The sequence below is a fragment of the Microcaecilia unicolor genome, chromosome 9 (genome assembly GCF_901765095.1).
Source record: "Microcaecilia unicolor chromosome 9, aMicUni1.1, whole genome shotgun sequence".
Lineage (NCBI taxonomy): Eukaryota > Metazoa > Chordata > Amphibia > Gymnophiona > Siphonopidae > Microcaecilia > Microcaecilia unicolor.
In genome coordinates this window covers 157,685,682-157,701,352 of record NC_044039.1, presented here as the reverse complement: position 1 = coordinate 157,701,352, position 15,671 = coordinate 157,685,682, and the positions used below count along the sequence as shown (strand labels likewise).

Sequence of the window (15,671 nt, the reverse complement as noted above, 5' to 3'; positions counted from 1 at the left end):
CTGCCCTCCTGGTCACACAGTCCTAAGGCAACTTCTTGGTGTAAGGCCAACTGGCAGGAAAGAGAAGGAAAAATTAATTATTACCTGATAATTTTCTTTCCATTAGTCCCAACAGATCAATCCAGAAGCAAGTGGGTTATGTCCCCCTACCAGCAGGTGGAGATAGAGAACCTCAGAGTCTTGGTATATGTAGCCATGTGCAGCCAGCTTACTCTCAGTATTGTCGATACCAAAGCAGCTGAAGAAGAGCAACCAATATTAAATCCCACTCCTGCCTCCAGAGAACCCTTGCAGGCACTTCCTCTACCGCTCCAGCGGGAGGGAAACCACCTAAGTGGGAATTGCAATCAGGAAAGTACTCCATCCTCTGTAGCTTCCTGTAAGTTCCCAGTGTTCCCTGAGAAAAAGAAAAAACAGAACCTCGAGAGCCATACCCCCTGATAACAAGGGAAATATGTAACCAAACAACAGTAAATGACGGGCCTCTGGATTGATCTGTTGGGACTAATGGAAAGAAAATTATCAGGTAATAACTAAGTTTTTCTACCATAGCATTCCACAGATTAATCCAGAGACGAGTGGGATTTACAAAAGCAGTCCCCAGAGTAGGGAGGGATCTCCAACTAGCCAAAGGACCGAGACCATACTCGCCCCCAACCCCCAAGACGGAGGTCAGAACAAACATTAGTCCTGTGAATGGAACAAAACTCCTAAAACAGGAAAACTCGAACATAAAAAGCCTGAGGAAAGGTGAAATTCGGCAATAAGGGGAAGAAAGCCCCCCAACACCGGAAGAATATATATATATATATATATATATATATATATATATATATGTATACATGCCCAAGCTGCACACACAACGACGTAGCTAAGCGAACATGGAACCGTGTCCCGCATGCAGTGAGGAACCATGCCCATCATGGAACGACGGAACTGCATGGAATAAAGAAGCTGTGCCCATGATGCAGCGATGGAACAGCGTACAACATACAGCGAAGGAGGTGCGCTCAACCTCCAAAGATGGAGCCGTGCTTAACATGCAATGAAAACACTGTGTCCAAACCACAGCAAAGGCCCTGAACTCAACATGCAGCGATGGAACTGTGCTCCAATAAAGCGGAGGAACTGCGCTCAATCCCCCGCGAAGGAGCCACGCCCAACAAGCTGTGATGAAGCCGCGCTCCACATACAGCGAAGACCCCGCGCTCAACAACAGTGATGGAGTCGCGCTAAACCTACACCGATGGAGCCGTGCTCAATATATAGCGAAGAAGCCATGCTGAACATATGGCGATGAACACATGGTCAACCTACCAAGATGGAGCTGTGCTCAATACACAGCGCAAGAGCTGCGCACAACATACAGCAAGGGAGCTGCGCTCAATATAGAGCGAAAGAGCTGCGCTCAATATAGAGCGAAAGAGCTGCGCTCAATATAGAGCGAAAGAGCTGCGCTCAATATAGAGCGAAAGAGCTGCGCTCAATATAGAGCGACAGAGCTGCGCACAACATACAGCAATGGAACTGCGCTCAAATGCAGAGCTGGATCTGTGCTCAACATTGCTCAACCTGCGGCAATGGAGCGGCGCTCAACATGCGGCAATGGAGCTGTGCTCAACCTATGATGAAGGAGCTGAACTCAACACGCAACGGATCCATGCTCAACCAGCAATGCATATATCCTGAGGAATAGTCACCATATATATTCCCAAAGAAGAAGGTGCGGCCCGAAGGCCCTAAGGAAAAGAGCCCAACTTGTGGAAATGGAGTCCTGGTGCTGCACTCCCCTGTCCCCGAGGGACTAAAACTACAAGAGGAGACCCCATGCCTCCGGAGACTGTCGGTCCTCAGATGGTCACTGAGCCACACAGACCGCCTTCCTAGGGAACCTAGACTGAGGTACTTATGTACTTAGATAGTCAACGTAGAGAAAGAACCTCCTCCAATAGGGAAGTAAACATCACGGAGTTGTAACTCTGAGACCATAAGGACCAAAATGCAGCCATACGGTAGCGAGGAACACACAACTGTCAGCAGACCAGGATCAAGCGGAAGCTGGCCACTAATCTCAAACTGAGGAAAAACAGCCAAAGGAGAGTCAAACACCAGACTTAGTTCTGATCCACTTCTCCGCAGAAAAGTAGAGAAAGGCCCAACGCCAACAGGCGATAATCCAGATGCTCCGCAAAAGATGCACTAATCAGGAAAGCAGAGCTTCCCTAAAAGAGAAATGTATGATTGCCAACGTGCCCAGATAGAGACGCCTGCAACAAGGAAAAGCAAAATCCGCCTGTGCCAGGCAAAAACTCTCGTCCGAAAGTCAGGGAAGAAAGGAAGAACTGAGGCAAACTAGTCCTTAAAAGGCACCTTCCCGAAAGCACACACTGAACTAAGCTGAAGCCACAGCCTGGTAATAAAAGCACCCCTGAGGGCACTCAACCCAGAACAAACAGAGGTATCCACGGGATCGAGAGAACGAGAACCTCCCCAGGGATCCGAATCTGTGACCACCAGCTACGGCACCCCCCAGCAGCATCAAGCTACAGATACAAACTCCAGTGAGAGAGAACTGAAAACTCAGCTCACCCATGGAGACCAAGGTGCCTTGAAGGTAACCACAGAGATGGGAACCAAAGCAGCGAATGAAGCCCTGAAGTAATCTGATACGTGCTAAGGCCCAAGGAGGGATGTCCAAGAAAGAGTACCTATCTCTCATAACTGACCTTATTCTCATGTCCTGGACCTGGCAGGAAAGAAATCCGAAAGACTGTAGAGTCTCTTGATCTAGAGAGCCGCAAGTCAGCCAGCCCCGAGAAGTGGACAAACCTGCCACCCAACGAAGGCAAGCTGCCACTACCATCACGACCTTATAATCATGTCCTCGGCAACATGGAAAGGCTGAATGACATGTTCATCAATCGCTAAGTTCCCTTGCCGCAAGAAGCCCCGGGACTAAGAAAGAATGACAGTAACACTCATGAGAAAAGTAGAACCGTGAACACCCGAGCCTCTTATGATGTCCATCCCCAACTGGAAGGAAGGGTCCCTGGATGCAACTACCAACAAAGGAACAACTTCACATTCCCCAAATGCAACTGGAGACAGATGCAACTGCGCCTAAAAGAAGAAACACAGGCAAGGAGGCAATAACTGAGTGACCGTGTTAGAGCTTGCAAAACTCCAAGAAAAATCTGTAGAGAAGCTCAGGCTGTAACTGTACGATAGAAAAACTAAAACACAGAGCATCCTAGTCACCGCTCCTGAAACCACACCGGGTCCAGTATGCAGCAGGCATAGGTAGATCTGAAGCCTAAGCAAGCTCATTTACCAGCAGCCAGGGTTTGTCAAAGGGTGAGAAAATCCGGAAAGTGGATTTCCTGTTCCCCCACCTAAGACAATGCCAAACGGAAAAACAATCATTTGCTGGCAAGCTCCCCGACTGCCCTAAATCTGGGCCAGAGCCCAGATTACTCCAAAAGGCAAGAAGCCAAATGATTTGGAAGCCACATCCATGGTCTGATGCCTACCAATGCCAACCACTACCAGATAGTGACAAAAACTGGCTGGAGTGACAACACAAAGTGAAAAGCCTGAAAAAAATAGCACAGACCACAAAGTCCGTGGTCTGAACAACCCCACACCACGGAGACGAAACAGGCTTCCAGGAACATCCCTAAAAGGATACCAAACTAATAAGCAGGACAAGAAGAGAGAGCTGAAAAACAAATGTGCTCATGACAGTCATGAACCCCATAGCCCGCAGGAGAACTCAGAGAGCAGAGGCTAGCTGCAGCTAACAAAAGCTCTGTTCTCGCCCCGTGGGAACAGAGTTAATTGCCCACCAGGCCTGCAAAAAACAGTAGCCTGGGCTAGAAGGACCATGTGCTGTCCCAGAAAGGCACTAATTACGCACCAAGTAGCCAAACATGCTAGCAACGCTAACAAGCTAGCCAGATTGTAAAGCTAAGTAAGAACTCGCCCCCTCCAAAAAAAAAAACACGCATCCGAAGGCAGCGAAAAAGTGCCCTATACCACCCTATAAAAAGGGACGGTAATCTGCCCACTACCAACGAGCCTGGAGCAGGCCAATCCAGACAGCCAATTCTCCTCCCGACCGCAAAAAAGAACCACGAAAACGTTCCCTTGCGGTTACACAAAGGTGCAAGAATTACCAAAGGCTCCATGTAATGCACTAGCGCCTCAAGGCATCCCGAAAGGGAAACGAGGATCAGCCCTCGAAAATCTCACCCGCAAGTATCACACCGCGGCTCAAAGTTCCCCTCCAAGAAAGGTCGGGTCAGTAAGGCTCCCACCGCCCCGAACCCGTGCTCTCCACTAGGACCGTAAACGCAATCTTTAAAAAAAAACCCCGTGAAACCGAGAGTCGTCGAACTGCACATACTAAACAGTAATCCCCAGCATAAAATGGCACCTGCAACGGCGAAATCGCGCCAAAACTACAGTTCGGTGTGGCAGACGAACAGAGCTGTAAAAAAATGCTCCCTGCCAGCGCTCAACCGAAACTAAAACACACCCGTGCTGAGAACCACGCAAAGCCAATTTTCCCTCACAAAACTAACAAACCGCTCCAACAGTAGCAAAGAAGAAAATGACACTCACCTCCATAGGGAAGTAGAAAACAGAGCCCCAAAGGAAAGAATTTACCAACCTCTGTGGTGTAAGGGCTGGAAAGGAATTATCACCTTATGCCCTGTTTTATTTTCTTCCCTCTTCGTGCTAATCTTCTCTCTCCATTTTTTTTTTAAGGCAGGAGTTGCAGAGAGAATCAGAAGCTGAGTGTCAAGGAGCCAAGTCTGGCAACAGGAAAGGGGTAGGGGAGGGACCTGGCACCACCAGGTGTACCCCTTACGGGCTGATGTGCTGTCTCCAACATGGCCACGACCCCGTAGCTCAACTAATCCTGAGGGAACAGGCTAGGAGCAATCTCATCCAGAGAGCTGCACAGGATACGTCCATCCACCTGCTGAGATAGAGAGAATACTGAGAGTAAGCTGGCTGCACATGGCTACATATACCAAGACTCTGAGGTAAAGAGCTGCACAGGAACGGGGTTTGCGGGAATCCCGCGGAACCCGCGGGATTCCCAGAGGAACGGAAGCAGTTCTGCGTGGTTCCCGTGGGGACGGAAAAAGTTCTGCAGGGTTCCCGCGGGGACGGAAGCAGGTCCTGCAGGGTTCCTGTGGGGATGGAAGCAGTTCTGCGGGGTTCCTGTGGAAGTGTAAGCTGCACTGCATCAGCCTCTCATCTACCGAATACCAAGTTCTTTGAGTGCTGTCTCCTCCTCCTCCTCTTCTTCCTTGCTTTAACAGCACAAATGTGAAAAGTCTTTCATTAAGGAGGTGGTAGAGTCACAAATGATGACGGAATTCAAAAAGACTTGGGATGAACACATAGGATCTCTAATTAGAAAATGGAAGTTATAAAAATCCTAACCTTAAATGGCTGCATGTGTGTGGATGTGTCAAGTGACGCTTAGATGGCGACTCTGGCTGTGATTAACTAGGGCCGATACCGGGCAGACTTGTATGGTCTGTGTCTAATATATGGCAGTCTGGTTTAGGATGGGCTAGAAAGGGCTTAAACAGCAACTTCAGTGGCTGGAACATTCTGGATAGATTTTTATGATCTGTGTCCCACAAATGAGAAGACAAATAGACTGGAGTGGGCTTCAACGAGAACTCCAGCAGTTGGAACATAAGTATAGGGCCAGATAGACTTCTATGGTCTATATGTGCCAGAAACACGAAAGAAAGTATATAATATCACACTCGTTGATTTAATGATGAATTGATAATGAGTGTGACTATTGGGCAGACTGGATGGACCGTTCAAGTCTTTATTTGCTGTCACTTACTATGTTACAATTAATCCTCTTTGCTCCCGGGCTGATGTGCAGACCTCAGGTCTGACACCTGATCTACTGGCGCATGCATGTGGTGACCTCTCAGTACACAGTGCCAGAAATCAGAGACAAATCTTATATGTGCACACCAGAGTGTTCCAAGTTTCAGCTTCTATTCCTTCCTTGCCTAGTGATGTGGCTCAAATTCAGAGAGAGACTGAGGGAGCTGACCAGAATTTTCTTTTATGTGCCATTAAATTCTTGCGGGGATGGGTGGGGATGGGTAAGATTCCAGTGGGGACGGGTGGGGATGGGTGAGATTCTAGCAGGGACGGGCGGGGATGGGTAAGATTTCTGTCCCCGTGCAACTCTCTACTCTGAGGTTCTCTCTATCTCCACCTGCTGGTAGGGGACATAACCCACTCGTCTCTGGATTGATCTGTGGGACGCTATGGAACTGATGCATGGACAGAAAAAAAGTTGGCGAAGGAAGAACACAGAAATACAAAAGGTTACAAAAAAAGCAACTTGTGCAAAAGACAAAAGAGAGAGCAAAATAAACTTGTAAGAAAAATCTTTTCCTGCTCAGAAAGTTTTGTCTTGCACTTAAACTTTTCTAAATAATTTTCCCATTCCTGAATTAGCTAATTATACAAACCTATTTATCTCAGGCACTTAGATGCTTCAAAGTACAGTCTTCATTGCAAAAATATCCCTATAATCCCACTTACATGTAACTATCATTAACATCTGATCAACTTACCTTCTTATAACATTGATAGCTTCAGGATTATTAGAGTCCAATGTCTCTTTTAGAAAGTTTATATAATGTATCCAAAGATCAATACTAAGGGGTATTGCCTGGAGGCCTCTCCAATAAACCTAAGGGGAGGAAAAAAAAACACGAACACTCCATAGTGGTATTTATAACTATTCTACAAATGAGATACAACACTGTATACTATCTGCTCAACCTTAGAAAAGCCAAATACTGGAATTTTGTTCAAATAATCTGCCATTACCATTTCTGAGTGGAGGATGGATAGAGCATGGCTATGCTCTGATCTCCACGTGCAGAGTCTTGATCTTCAATGCGCAGCACGGTTCCTGCATTCTGACCTGGATGTGAGGACAGGCTTTGGGGGTACAGACCATAAGGCACAGACCCATTAGAACCTCAATGACAGCGTCTGACCAAAAATGCAATAAGATGTGACTAGCAAACCAAATGAATTTTTGAAAATGGAGAAAAAAAAAACAAACAAACAAAAAAAAACTTTAAAAAAAACCTGCCCTACTTTAAAATGCAGTACCATGTAGAAACTCGCACTGCAAAGCCTCACAAACTAACTGTAGTTGGTTTATGTCCCTGCCAATAAAGCAAACAAATATACAACTGTGACCAAAGTGACAAATGAGCAAGATTCCTGATCTGTAGAATCAAGATGACTAATAGATCCATTTCATCATTTTGCCTTATGGGAAATATTTGCGCACTGCTTACCTCTTCTGACTGTTTTATATTATGATGTCGCTTTTCAAAGTCTGCATACTTTTTCCAGTAACCATAACAATATGGGTAGTGTGAGAAGAATCTGTCAAAAGCTTTCCTGGCTGCCCTAATGTGATTCTGCAAAGAAAAGAAAAAAAGTAATCCACAAACATACACATATACACGCAAATTTTATTATAAACCTTTTTACTCAAAGAAACATATATGGAAAAAAAAATTTTTTCTTGAACAGAACGCATTCTACCTTGTGTGTAACTCGTTTCAAATAAGACCAAAAGTAAATAAAATGCATTTTAAAAATGACATGGGCAAGAATTGCTGTACACACAAGGATTCTATCTGGATGCAAAATAAAGAGAAACAAATTAAGGCAACAGTGCCCCTGTACCTAGTTACTGAGTTACAAGTTGCTTGGCAGGTGGGAAGGGATGGACAACCAGGTTTACAAATGGGTTTTGTGCATAACATGACAGTAACGAACTTCATGCTTTTAAGTTTCTCAAATATACTGCTAGTGCTTGCCGTAGTACTTGCATTGTGCCAACATGAAGTTTACAGCATAGTCAACACCAACAGAGGGTGATCGCTCCACAGGAGGAACGAAAGCCAACACAAACAAACAGTGGATAAAAATAAAGACCTTGTTTAGGAAACACCATCTGAGAGAGGTTTTTTTTTGGATCCACGGTTTACAGCATAGGCAACATATCTAGCACACTTGAAAAAGTTATTTAAAATCAATCTAGTTGGAATATTTCGTCACATTTCTGCTGTCCCCATTTCTTGGTCGCTGATTGCATTTCTTGGTACTTGTGAGATCTTCTCTCTCTCTCCAGTGTATAGAGGCCCGTTTCATAGAGGAATGAAACGGGCACTAGCAAGGTTCCACGCCCCCCTCCCTACCTCCCTCTCTCTCGCCCTGTCGTCCAAGTTCCATGGCCCTCCCCTCCCTCCCTCTGTCCCTCTCTGTCGTCCGAGTTCCAGGCCCCCTCCCTCCCTCTCCTCCGAGTTCCAGGCACCCCTCCCCTTCAAGTTGCAGGACCCCCCTCCCCTGCCCTTCGAATTCCACGGCCCCTTCCCCCTCGAGTTGGAGGCCCCCCTTCCAGTTGCAGGATGCCCCCTCCCTCCCTCCACATTCCACGGCCTCTCTCTCCTCCGAGTTCCACGCCCCCGCACCTCCCTTCCTCGAAGTGCAAGCAGGACCTGTCCTCCGGCAGCCCCTCACCTTCCTGCGTGCAGGCTCTAATTTAAAAATTGTTACCTTTGGGTCCAGCGTCAGCATTGAAGGTGAGTGGCGATTCACACTGCCTTCCCATCTGTCTGAGCTCTGCCTCTGGTCCCGCCCTCATTTCCTGTTTCCGGAAGGGCGGGACCAGAGGCAGAGTTCAGACAGATGGGAAGGCAGTGTGAATCGCCGCTCACCTTCAATGCTGACGCCAGACCCGAGGTAACAATTTTTAAATTAAAGCCGGCATGCAGGAAGGTGAGGGGCTGCCGGAGGACAGGTCCTGCTTGCACTTCAAGGGAGGGGGGGGGAGAGGAGGAGGGGCGTTGACCTCGGAGGGGAGTGGAAGGAGGGGGATGTCCTGCAACGTGAAGGGGAGGGGGGCGTCCTGCAACTCAAAAGGGAGGACATCATCCCCAGGGCGGACCAATAGGGACTGTTACGAACCCAGGCAGCCAGACGGAAGTGCAGAGTTCCAAATTATTATATAGGATCAATTGGCATGCTCTCTAACAAACAAGGCCATTCCTATGTTTCTTTTACCAGTATGTCTGGTTTTCTTGTGTTATAAGTAATTGCAAGGGAATGCACCAGGTGATCACACTTCCTTCACATTTCTTTTAGGGCAGGGTTTCTCAACCAGTCAGGTTTCAGGATATCCACAATGAATAAGCATGACAAATTTGCATGCACTACCTCCGTTCTAAGCAAATCTCTCTCAACCATAGTCATTGTGGGTATCCTGAAAACTTGACTAGCTAAGCATGACCTGAAACTGGGTTGAGAACCCCTTTCTAGGGTCACAATCCCAATTATTTGATTTATTAACGTAGTACACAAGATGCCTAATGATTTACCTGAGACAAGCCATCTTACTGGTGCCTTCTCTATACAGGCCTCCAGATATCAGCGCAGCAACTTCATGTTTCTAGTGTTATTTTTACAGAATTTATATTTGTTTTGCCATCTTTTTTCCTGCTTACCATGAACCATGGCACCCACAGTCCACTGTCTTGTCCTGCAATTATACATCTCTCATCTTTAGGTTTATGGGTTTACCTCTGTCCATTTCTCTGTCAACTGCAATGTATGGTTCAAGTAACTTTGTATTTCCTGCTGTATATACATATATGGCACCTCAACTCCCTCTTGCTGTTTTTTGTTTCCTTAAAAAATATATTTCCATGCCCAAGAGACGGGGCAAACAGAGGGCTTACCCTGCTCCCTCTGCAAGACAGGAATTGGGACCGATGGACCGTTTCACTGTTCCCAGAGTAGAATTGACTGGGCAACAACCCTTGCTGCAGGAGGGATCGATGAGAGGAGAACCGACCTACCTGCCTGAGGGAGAGACCACTCTGAGCCCAGAGAAACGGAGTCCTCCTTCGATGCCGGCAATGCTGGCAGACCAGAGCCCTGGATTGACTAGACCCGATAAGGAGATGTTTGATCTGGGAGCAGGGGCAGACTCTGCTAGCAGAACGCCGAGTGCAGCAGTGCTGGTGGTTACTGCTGAGAATACCGAAGGAGCAGGAGTTGAATCACAGGAGAGCAAGACTGGCTCTGAGAAAGGAGCTCAGGAAGAGGTAACATTGAAATTATTTCCTAAAAAACCGGAGAAAATAACCCTAGAAAAAATTTGGGATGCTTTGGAATGTTTAGAAGATTCTTTAACCCAGAAACTATCTCCAATAGTTAAAGTTACTCAATCAAATCAAGCTAAAATAGCAGACTTGGAAAAACAGTTGGAACAATCTAAAACTTTTGAACAAACAATTATACTTGAAACAAATCAAATTAAAGAGAGTCAAATAACTTTAATAAAAGAAAATGTATACTTACAGAGGAAAATAGAAACTTTAGAAAATTTACAAAGGATGAAAACATTGAGATTTATAAATTTTCCTAAAGTTCCAGCAGTGGCTCCTTTAATAACATTCAAAAGATATATTTCTGAAGTATTAAAAATTACTGAACAATTGTTTCCACCTGTAGCAAGGATTTATTATTTGGCTCCCTATGTTAAGAAACCAAGTGAGCGCATAATACCATCTATGGAAACCCCATTTGAGGAGCTAAATTTGAATTTATCACAAACAATTGAAGATGAACTATGTGGAGTACAACCTGCTACATTAATTATAGACTTTGTTCTACAGCCGGATCGGGACTGGATCTTGAAAACTTTCTTTAAACATAGACATGAAGTCTTTCTGAATTGCAAAGTCAAAGTATTTCCTGATATTGCTAGACAAACTCAGAAAAGACGTCAGTCTTTTTTGAAACTTCGTGATCGTGTATTGTCACAGGGGGGAATTTTCTGGCTTAATTTTCCTTGCAAATGTGTTGTTAAATTTCAATCAATTAAATATGTTTTCTTTGAGAGTGAACAGTTAGCAAAATTCCTGGACTCCAGACAAGAACCAGCCGTAAACTCTCTTGTGCTTCCTCCATTACTATCTACTCCGTGATAGGATAAGTGGGAACATGTTCTACTCATTTTTTCCTATGTTAACCAATTTTTGAATTGTGCCTTGCCTATAATTGTGGACTTTAGCAGTAATTATCATTTAATACATTTTCTTTATAAAATATTTTCTTGTATGGTATGGTAATACTCCTTTTCTGTACAAGTGTATCTTGTAAAATTCATTAAAATTACAAATAAATAAATAAATAAATAAATAAAAAAACATATATGGCACTTGCTTTCCCTTATTTGCTGATCTAAACAACTATGGTGCTTATGAATGACAGTATAAGTGTCAGAAAACAAATGCTTCAAAGTCCCCCCACCTTTGTTTTCCAAATTCTGATGCTGCTTTCTCACGTGTGCTGGTGGATTCTAATTTGTTTCTTCTGTACACAAGGCATAAGTTTAGGATTATTTCTAGGGGAATTCTGGGCAAAAAGTTTCAAATGCTGCACACAATAAATAATTCTGCAAATTTTGCTTTGTTACATAGCAGTGGCACAGCCAGAAGGCAATTTCTGGGTGGGCCAACAGGTTGGATGGATGGGCACTAGGGTTGCCAACTTTGTGAAAGAGAAAAACCCACCACCTGATACACCCATGCCCTGCCTCACCCCATACTCCATTCCTACCCCACTCCCAATAACTTCAATGAGGGTAACAGTGCAGGCCACTCTGAAGCTGCAGGGAAGTCCAAAAGACCACATTCTTCGGTCCCCATTTAGCCATGCCATGGTCCCCCAACATACATATGCTTCCCCTATATCAGGGCTTATCAATTCTTTTGTGGCCACAACCCAATAATAGTATTGTGTCATCCCCCCAGAGATTCAGAATAATTATGTACCTATGGAGAGCCCACTCAAGTTGTGACCCCAAATGTGGGTTTTGTGATTATCTGGTGTCCTGACCCAAAATTGGGGAAGCTCTGTCTTATATGGTATTGAAGCCAAATACATTCTGTATCCACAGAACCCCCGGGCCTTCCCAAACAGTGGATATTTGTCTCTAGTGTAATCTCAGTAACAGACATAGTGTAAAGTAATACAAGCTACTCAGAACATAGATCAAATCTATCATTCCAGAACTAACTGCCAAAACAAAGTTTCTATCTATGATATTTTAGGGCCCTAACCTATTACAGTGATGCCCTAAAATATCAATATATCCATTGGGAAAACTGAATAAGCCAAATTAGGTGACCAGAAATATAAACACAAACCGAAATCCCAAGAAGCCAGACTGTTCATGTAGTACAACACCAGAGAAAGAAAGAGATGCATTTCCTCCTATACTGTGCAAAAAAGAAAGATGGCACATGCCAGGGATGGTATTAGAGGAGTACAGTTAGGGCAACTGCCCTTGGTCCCCTGGCCAGAGAGAGCCCCAAGCATGCTAGAGCCTGATAGTGGGATTTGGGTTGCCTCCTGGATTTCTGCCCCAGGCCCTACCCATATCTAATACCACATCAGGCAAGATGTATATTTCAAATCTGACACACTCAAATCACAAGATAGAAAATAAAATTGTTTTTTCTACCTTTTGTTGTCTGGTTATTTTTTTCTTTTTTACTTCAAAATGTTTATCCTAGGCTCTAGTTTCTGCTTCCCTCTGTCTTCTCAACTTTCTCACTAGGATCTTCCATCCATTTGACATTTCTTCTCTCACCATGCCCACCATCCATCTCTGAGTCCCTATCTTTCCCCATCCAGCTTCTCTCCCCTGCCTCTTCCCCCCCCCCCCCCCCCACCAATTTGCCTGTCCACATCTGGCTTGCCTGCCCTCCCCCACTTGTGCTGTGGGTTTAGTATTTGACTCTTCTTTCATCCCTTCACTCACAGGTTCAGCCTCCAGCCCTCCCAAAAGGGTCCAGCATCTTTGTCCCTTCTCTCCAGCATCCATCCCCTCACAGGTCCACTACCTTTCTCCCTTACCTCCAGCCCCCCTCCCACAAGTCCAGCACCTCTCTCCAGCCTACCTCCACAGGTCCAGCACCTCTCTCTCTCTAGCCCTCCCATGGGTCCAGCACGTCTCCCCAGACCTCCCCCCCCCACCCCCGAAAGGCACCTCTGTCTTTTTTTCCTACCTGCTTCTGTCACTCCTTTCCTTCCACTCACATCCCCATCCTGCAGGACGGGCACTTGTTTTTTCCTCTCTGCTTCTTCCGTAGTGTTTCTCACTTAGAGTACTGGCATGCTCTACCCACGATTCACATACAAGGGCCCAGCTCCAGGGTCCCTCTGCTGCATCCTGCCCTAAAAAGGAAGTGCCATCAGAGAGGGCGAGACTTGGAGGAGAGAACCCGTCCTGGAACCAGCCTGTATGTGTGAATCGCTGTCAGGCAGCGCATGCCAATACTCTAAGTTGGAAGCACCATGGCAGAAGCAGGGAGGAAAAGACAGATGTGTAAGAATCGCGGGACGGCGGTGGGAGTGGAGGAGTGGGAGTGAGCCAGTCAGGGATGTGGTATCATGTGGGCTGGGCACCTTGGGCGGGCCTGGGCAAAAGTGAGTGTGCCTGAGCCCACTCAAGCCCACCTGTGGCTATGCCCCTGTTACATAGCAATTATTTGTGGCGACACCTACTGTAATTCAAAATACAATACAGAAAAAGTACCAATGCTAAATTTAGGATTTTGTGCAGAATTTCTCCAGGATTTTAAGAGTATATAATTACATGCAGCCCCGCCACCCCTCCCAGCTCTAACGCTGCCACAATCCCTTCCATAGGCTTGGCTGCTCCAATCCTAGCCATACTCAACTGTAATTTTTTCCCCATGAGAGACCACTGAGAAAATTAAAAACACAGAAAGTTAGGGATAGGAGGCAATGTCCTTCCGTGGATTAGGAATTGGTTATTGGACAGAAAACAGAGGGTGGGGTTAAATGGCCATTTTTCTCAAGGGAGGAGGGTGCGTGGTGGAGGGTCACAGGAATCTGTACTGGGACCGGAACTATTTAACATATTTATAAATGATCTGGAAATCGGGATGACGAGTGAGGTAATTAAATTTGTAGATAACACAAAACTATTCAAAGCTGCCAAAACACATGCTGATAGTGATAAATTGCAGGAAGTCCAGGCATCCAAATGGCAGATGAAATTTAACCCATTAGTGCCCAATGTTCCCACATATGGGAACATTGGGCACTAATGGGTTAATGTGAACAAATGCAAAGTGATGCACATTGGGAAGAATAATCCAAATCATAGTTACCCGATGCTAGGGTCCACCTTAGAAGTCAGCACTCAAATAGATACAGGTGTCATTGCAGACAATAACGCTGAAATCTTCTGCCCAGTGTGTGGCGGAAGTCAAAAAAGCACACAGGATGTTAAGAATTATTAGGAAAGGGATGAAAATAAGACCAAGAATATCGTAGTGCCTCTGTATCACTCCATGGTGTGACCTCACCTTGAGTATTGCATTCGATTCTAGTAACTGTATCTCAAAAACGATATAGCAGAATTAGAAAAGGTTCAATGAAGAGTGGCCACTCTTCCACAGTCTCCTGACAGGAAGGATCCTCAGACCTGGAGCCTGAAAGGACCTTCGAGTTCTCCTCCGCTCCCTTTGGAGAACCCGGACCCGCCAGAATGACCAGATCTATTTTACAGCACTTAAGACCCCAAACAGGGCTTCTGAAAGTCCCCTTGGGGCCTCCACACCAGGAGGGTAAAGGTTACAGTCAGGACTACGGTTAGGTCTCAAGAGGGGATCTTGTGAAGGGTTAGGCTCTGGAGACAATAAAGCCACTGAGGCTCTAGGGAACTCTCTGCAGATGGACCTGGGTGGGCAGGTATGAAAAAGCCCCTTACATGGCCAGGTATGTATTCTCCCTGTCTGAGTTGAGATAGAAGGGAAGATTCTAACTGCCAATAGGCCTCAGCAGGAACTCTGAGAGCAATGTATTCATTTAGTGTAGGGGAGTAGCACAATAAATGCTCACTGAAGAAAAGACTGAATGAGCCACATTTACACACTATAAAAATAATCTATTATCCCTGTTCAGTTGCTGAATCTGCAGACCGCATATCTTGTGCCAGCCAGCATGCCTTAACCACGTGGCAGACACATAGAGTCTACTCAACCTACCTCGGCTCGGGCTCCAGCATCTCCTCCATCCCCAGCCCTCTATAGTTCTTTACAATAGCCCCTGACAAAGGACATAAACCTCATCAGGCTAATTCCATTGGGGGTTTTTTGGTATATATACTGCCAAAGCAAGCACTTTTGGAAACCCCAGGAGTTGCAGGGGGAGCCCGTGGGGAACCTTCAGCTTGTCCTCTAGTAAGCTCTGGGACTTTGGGTCACTGAGGTCTCACGCCAACTTCGAGGTCCTTCCTAAACAGGAGTTTCTCTCAAAAGGGCAACTTGGTGAGGTGTTGCTTAGATGCAGCATCTGCCGCCCAATGCCACAGCAACCTAAAGGCCATAACTGCGCCAAAGGCACCTGCATAGCCGAGGCCCGAACTAGAACATACAGGTCGTCCGCCAGGTAGGCAAGCCCGGACTCCATCTGTGACACCACAGAGGCCACGATTGCCCCCAGGTCCTCATCAGGCTCAGCTATGCTTGGACTACAAATCACTG

General features: G+C 45.9%; 1 protein-coding gene across 1 annotated transcript in view; it reads right to left on the bottom strand.

Moving 5' to 3' along the window:
* PRPF39 (pre-mRNA processing factor 39) overlaps positions 1–15,671 on the bottom strand; it is a 165,018-nt gene that overhangs the window by 121,947 nt on the left and 27,400 nt on the right. The window contains exons 3-4 of the mRNA XM_030214447.1: positions 7,371–7,496; positions 6,630–6,748 (exon numbers count right to left, since the gene is read on the bottom strand). Of these exons, the coding sequence (XP_030070307.1) occupies positions 6,630–6,748; positions 7,371–7,496 (245 nt within the window). The remainder of the gene's footprint in view (positions 1–6,629; positions 6,749–7,370; positions 7,497–15,671) is intronic.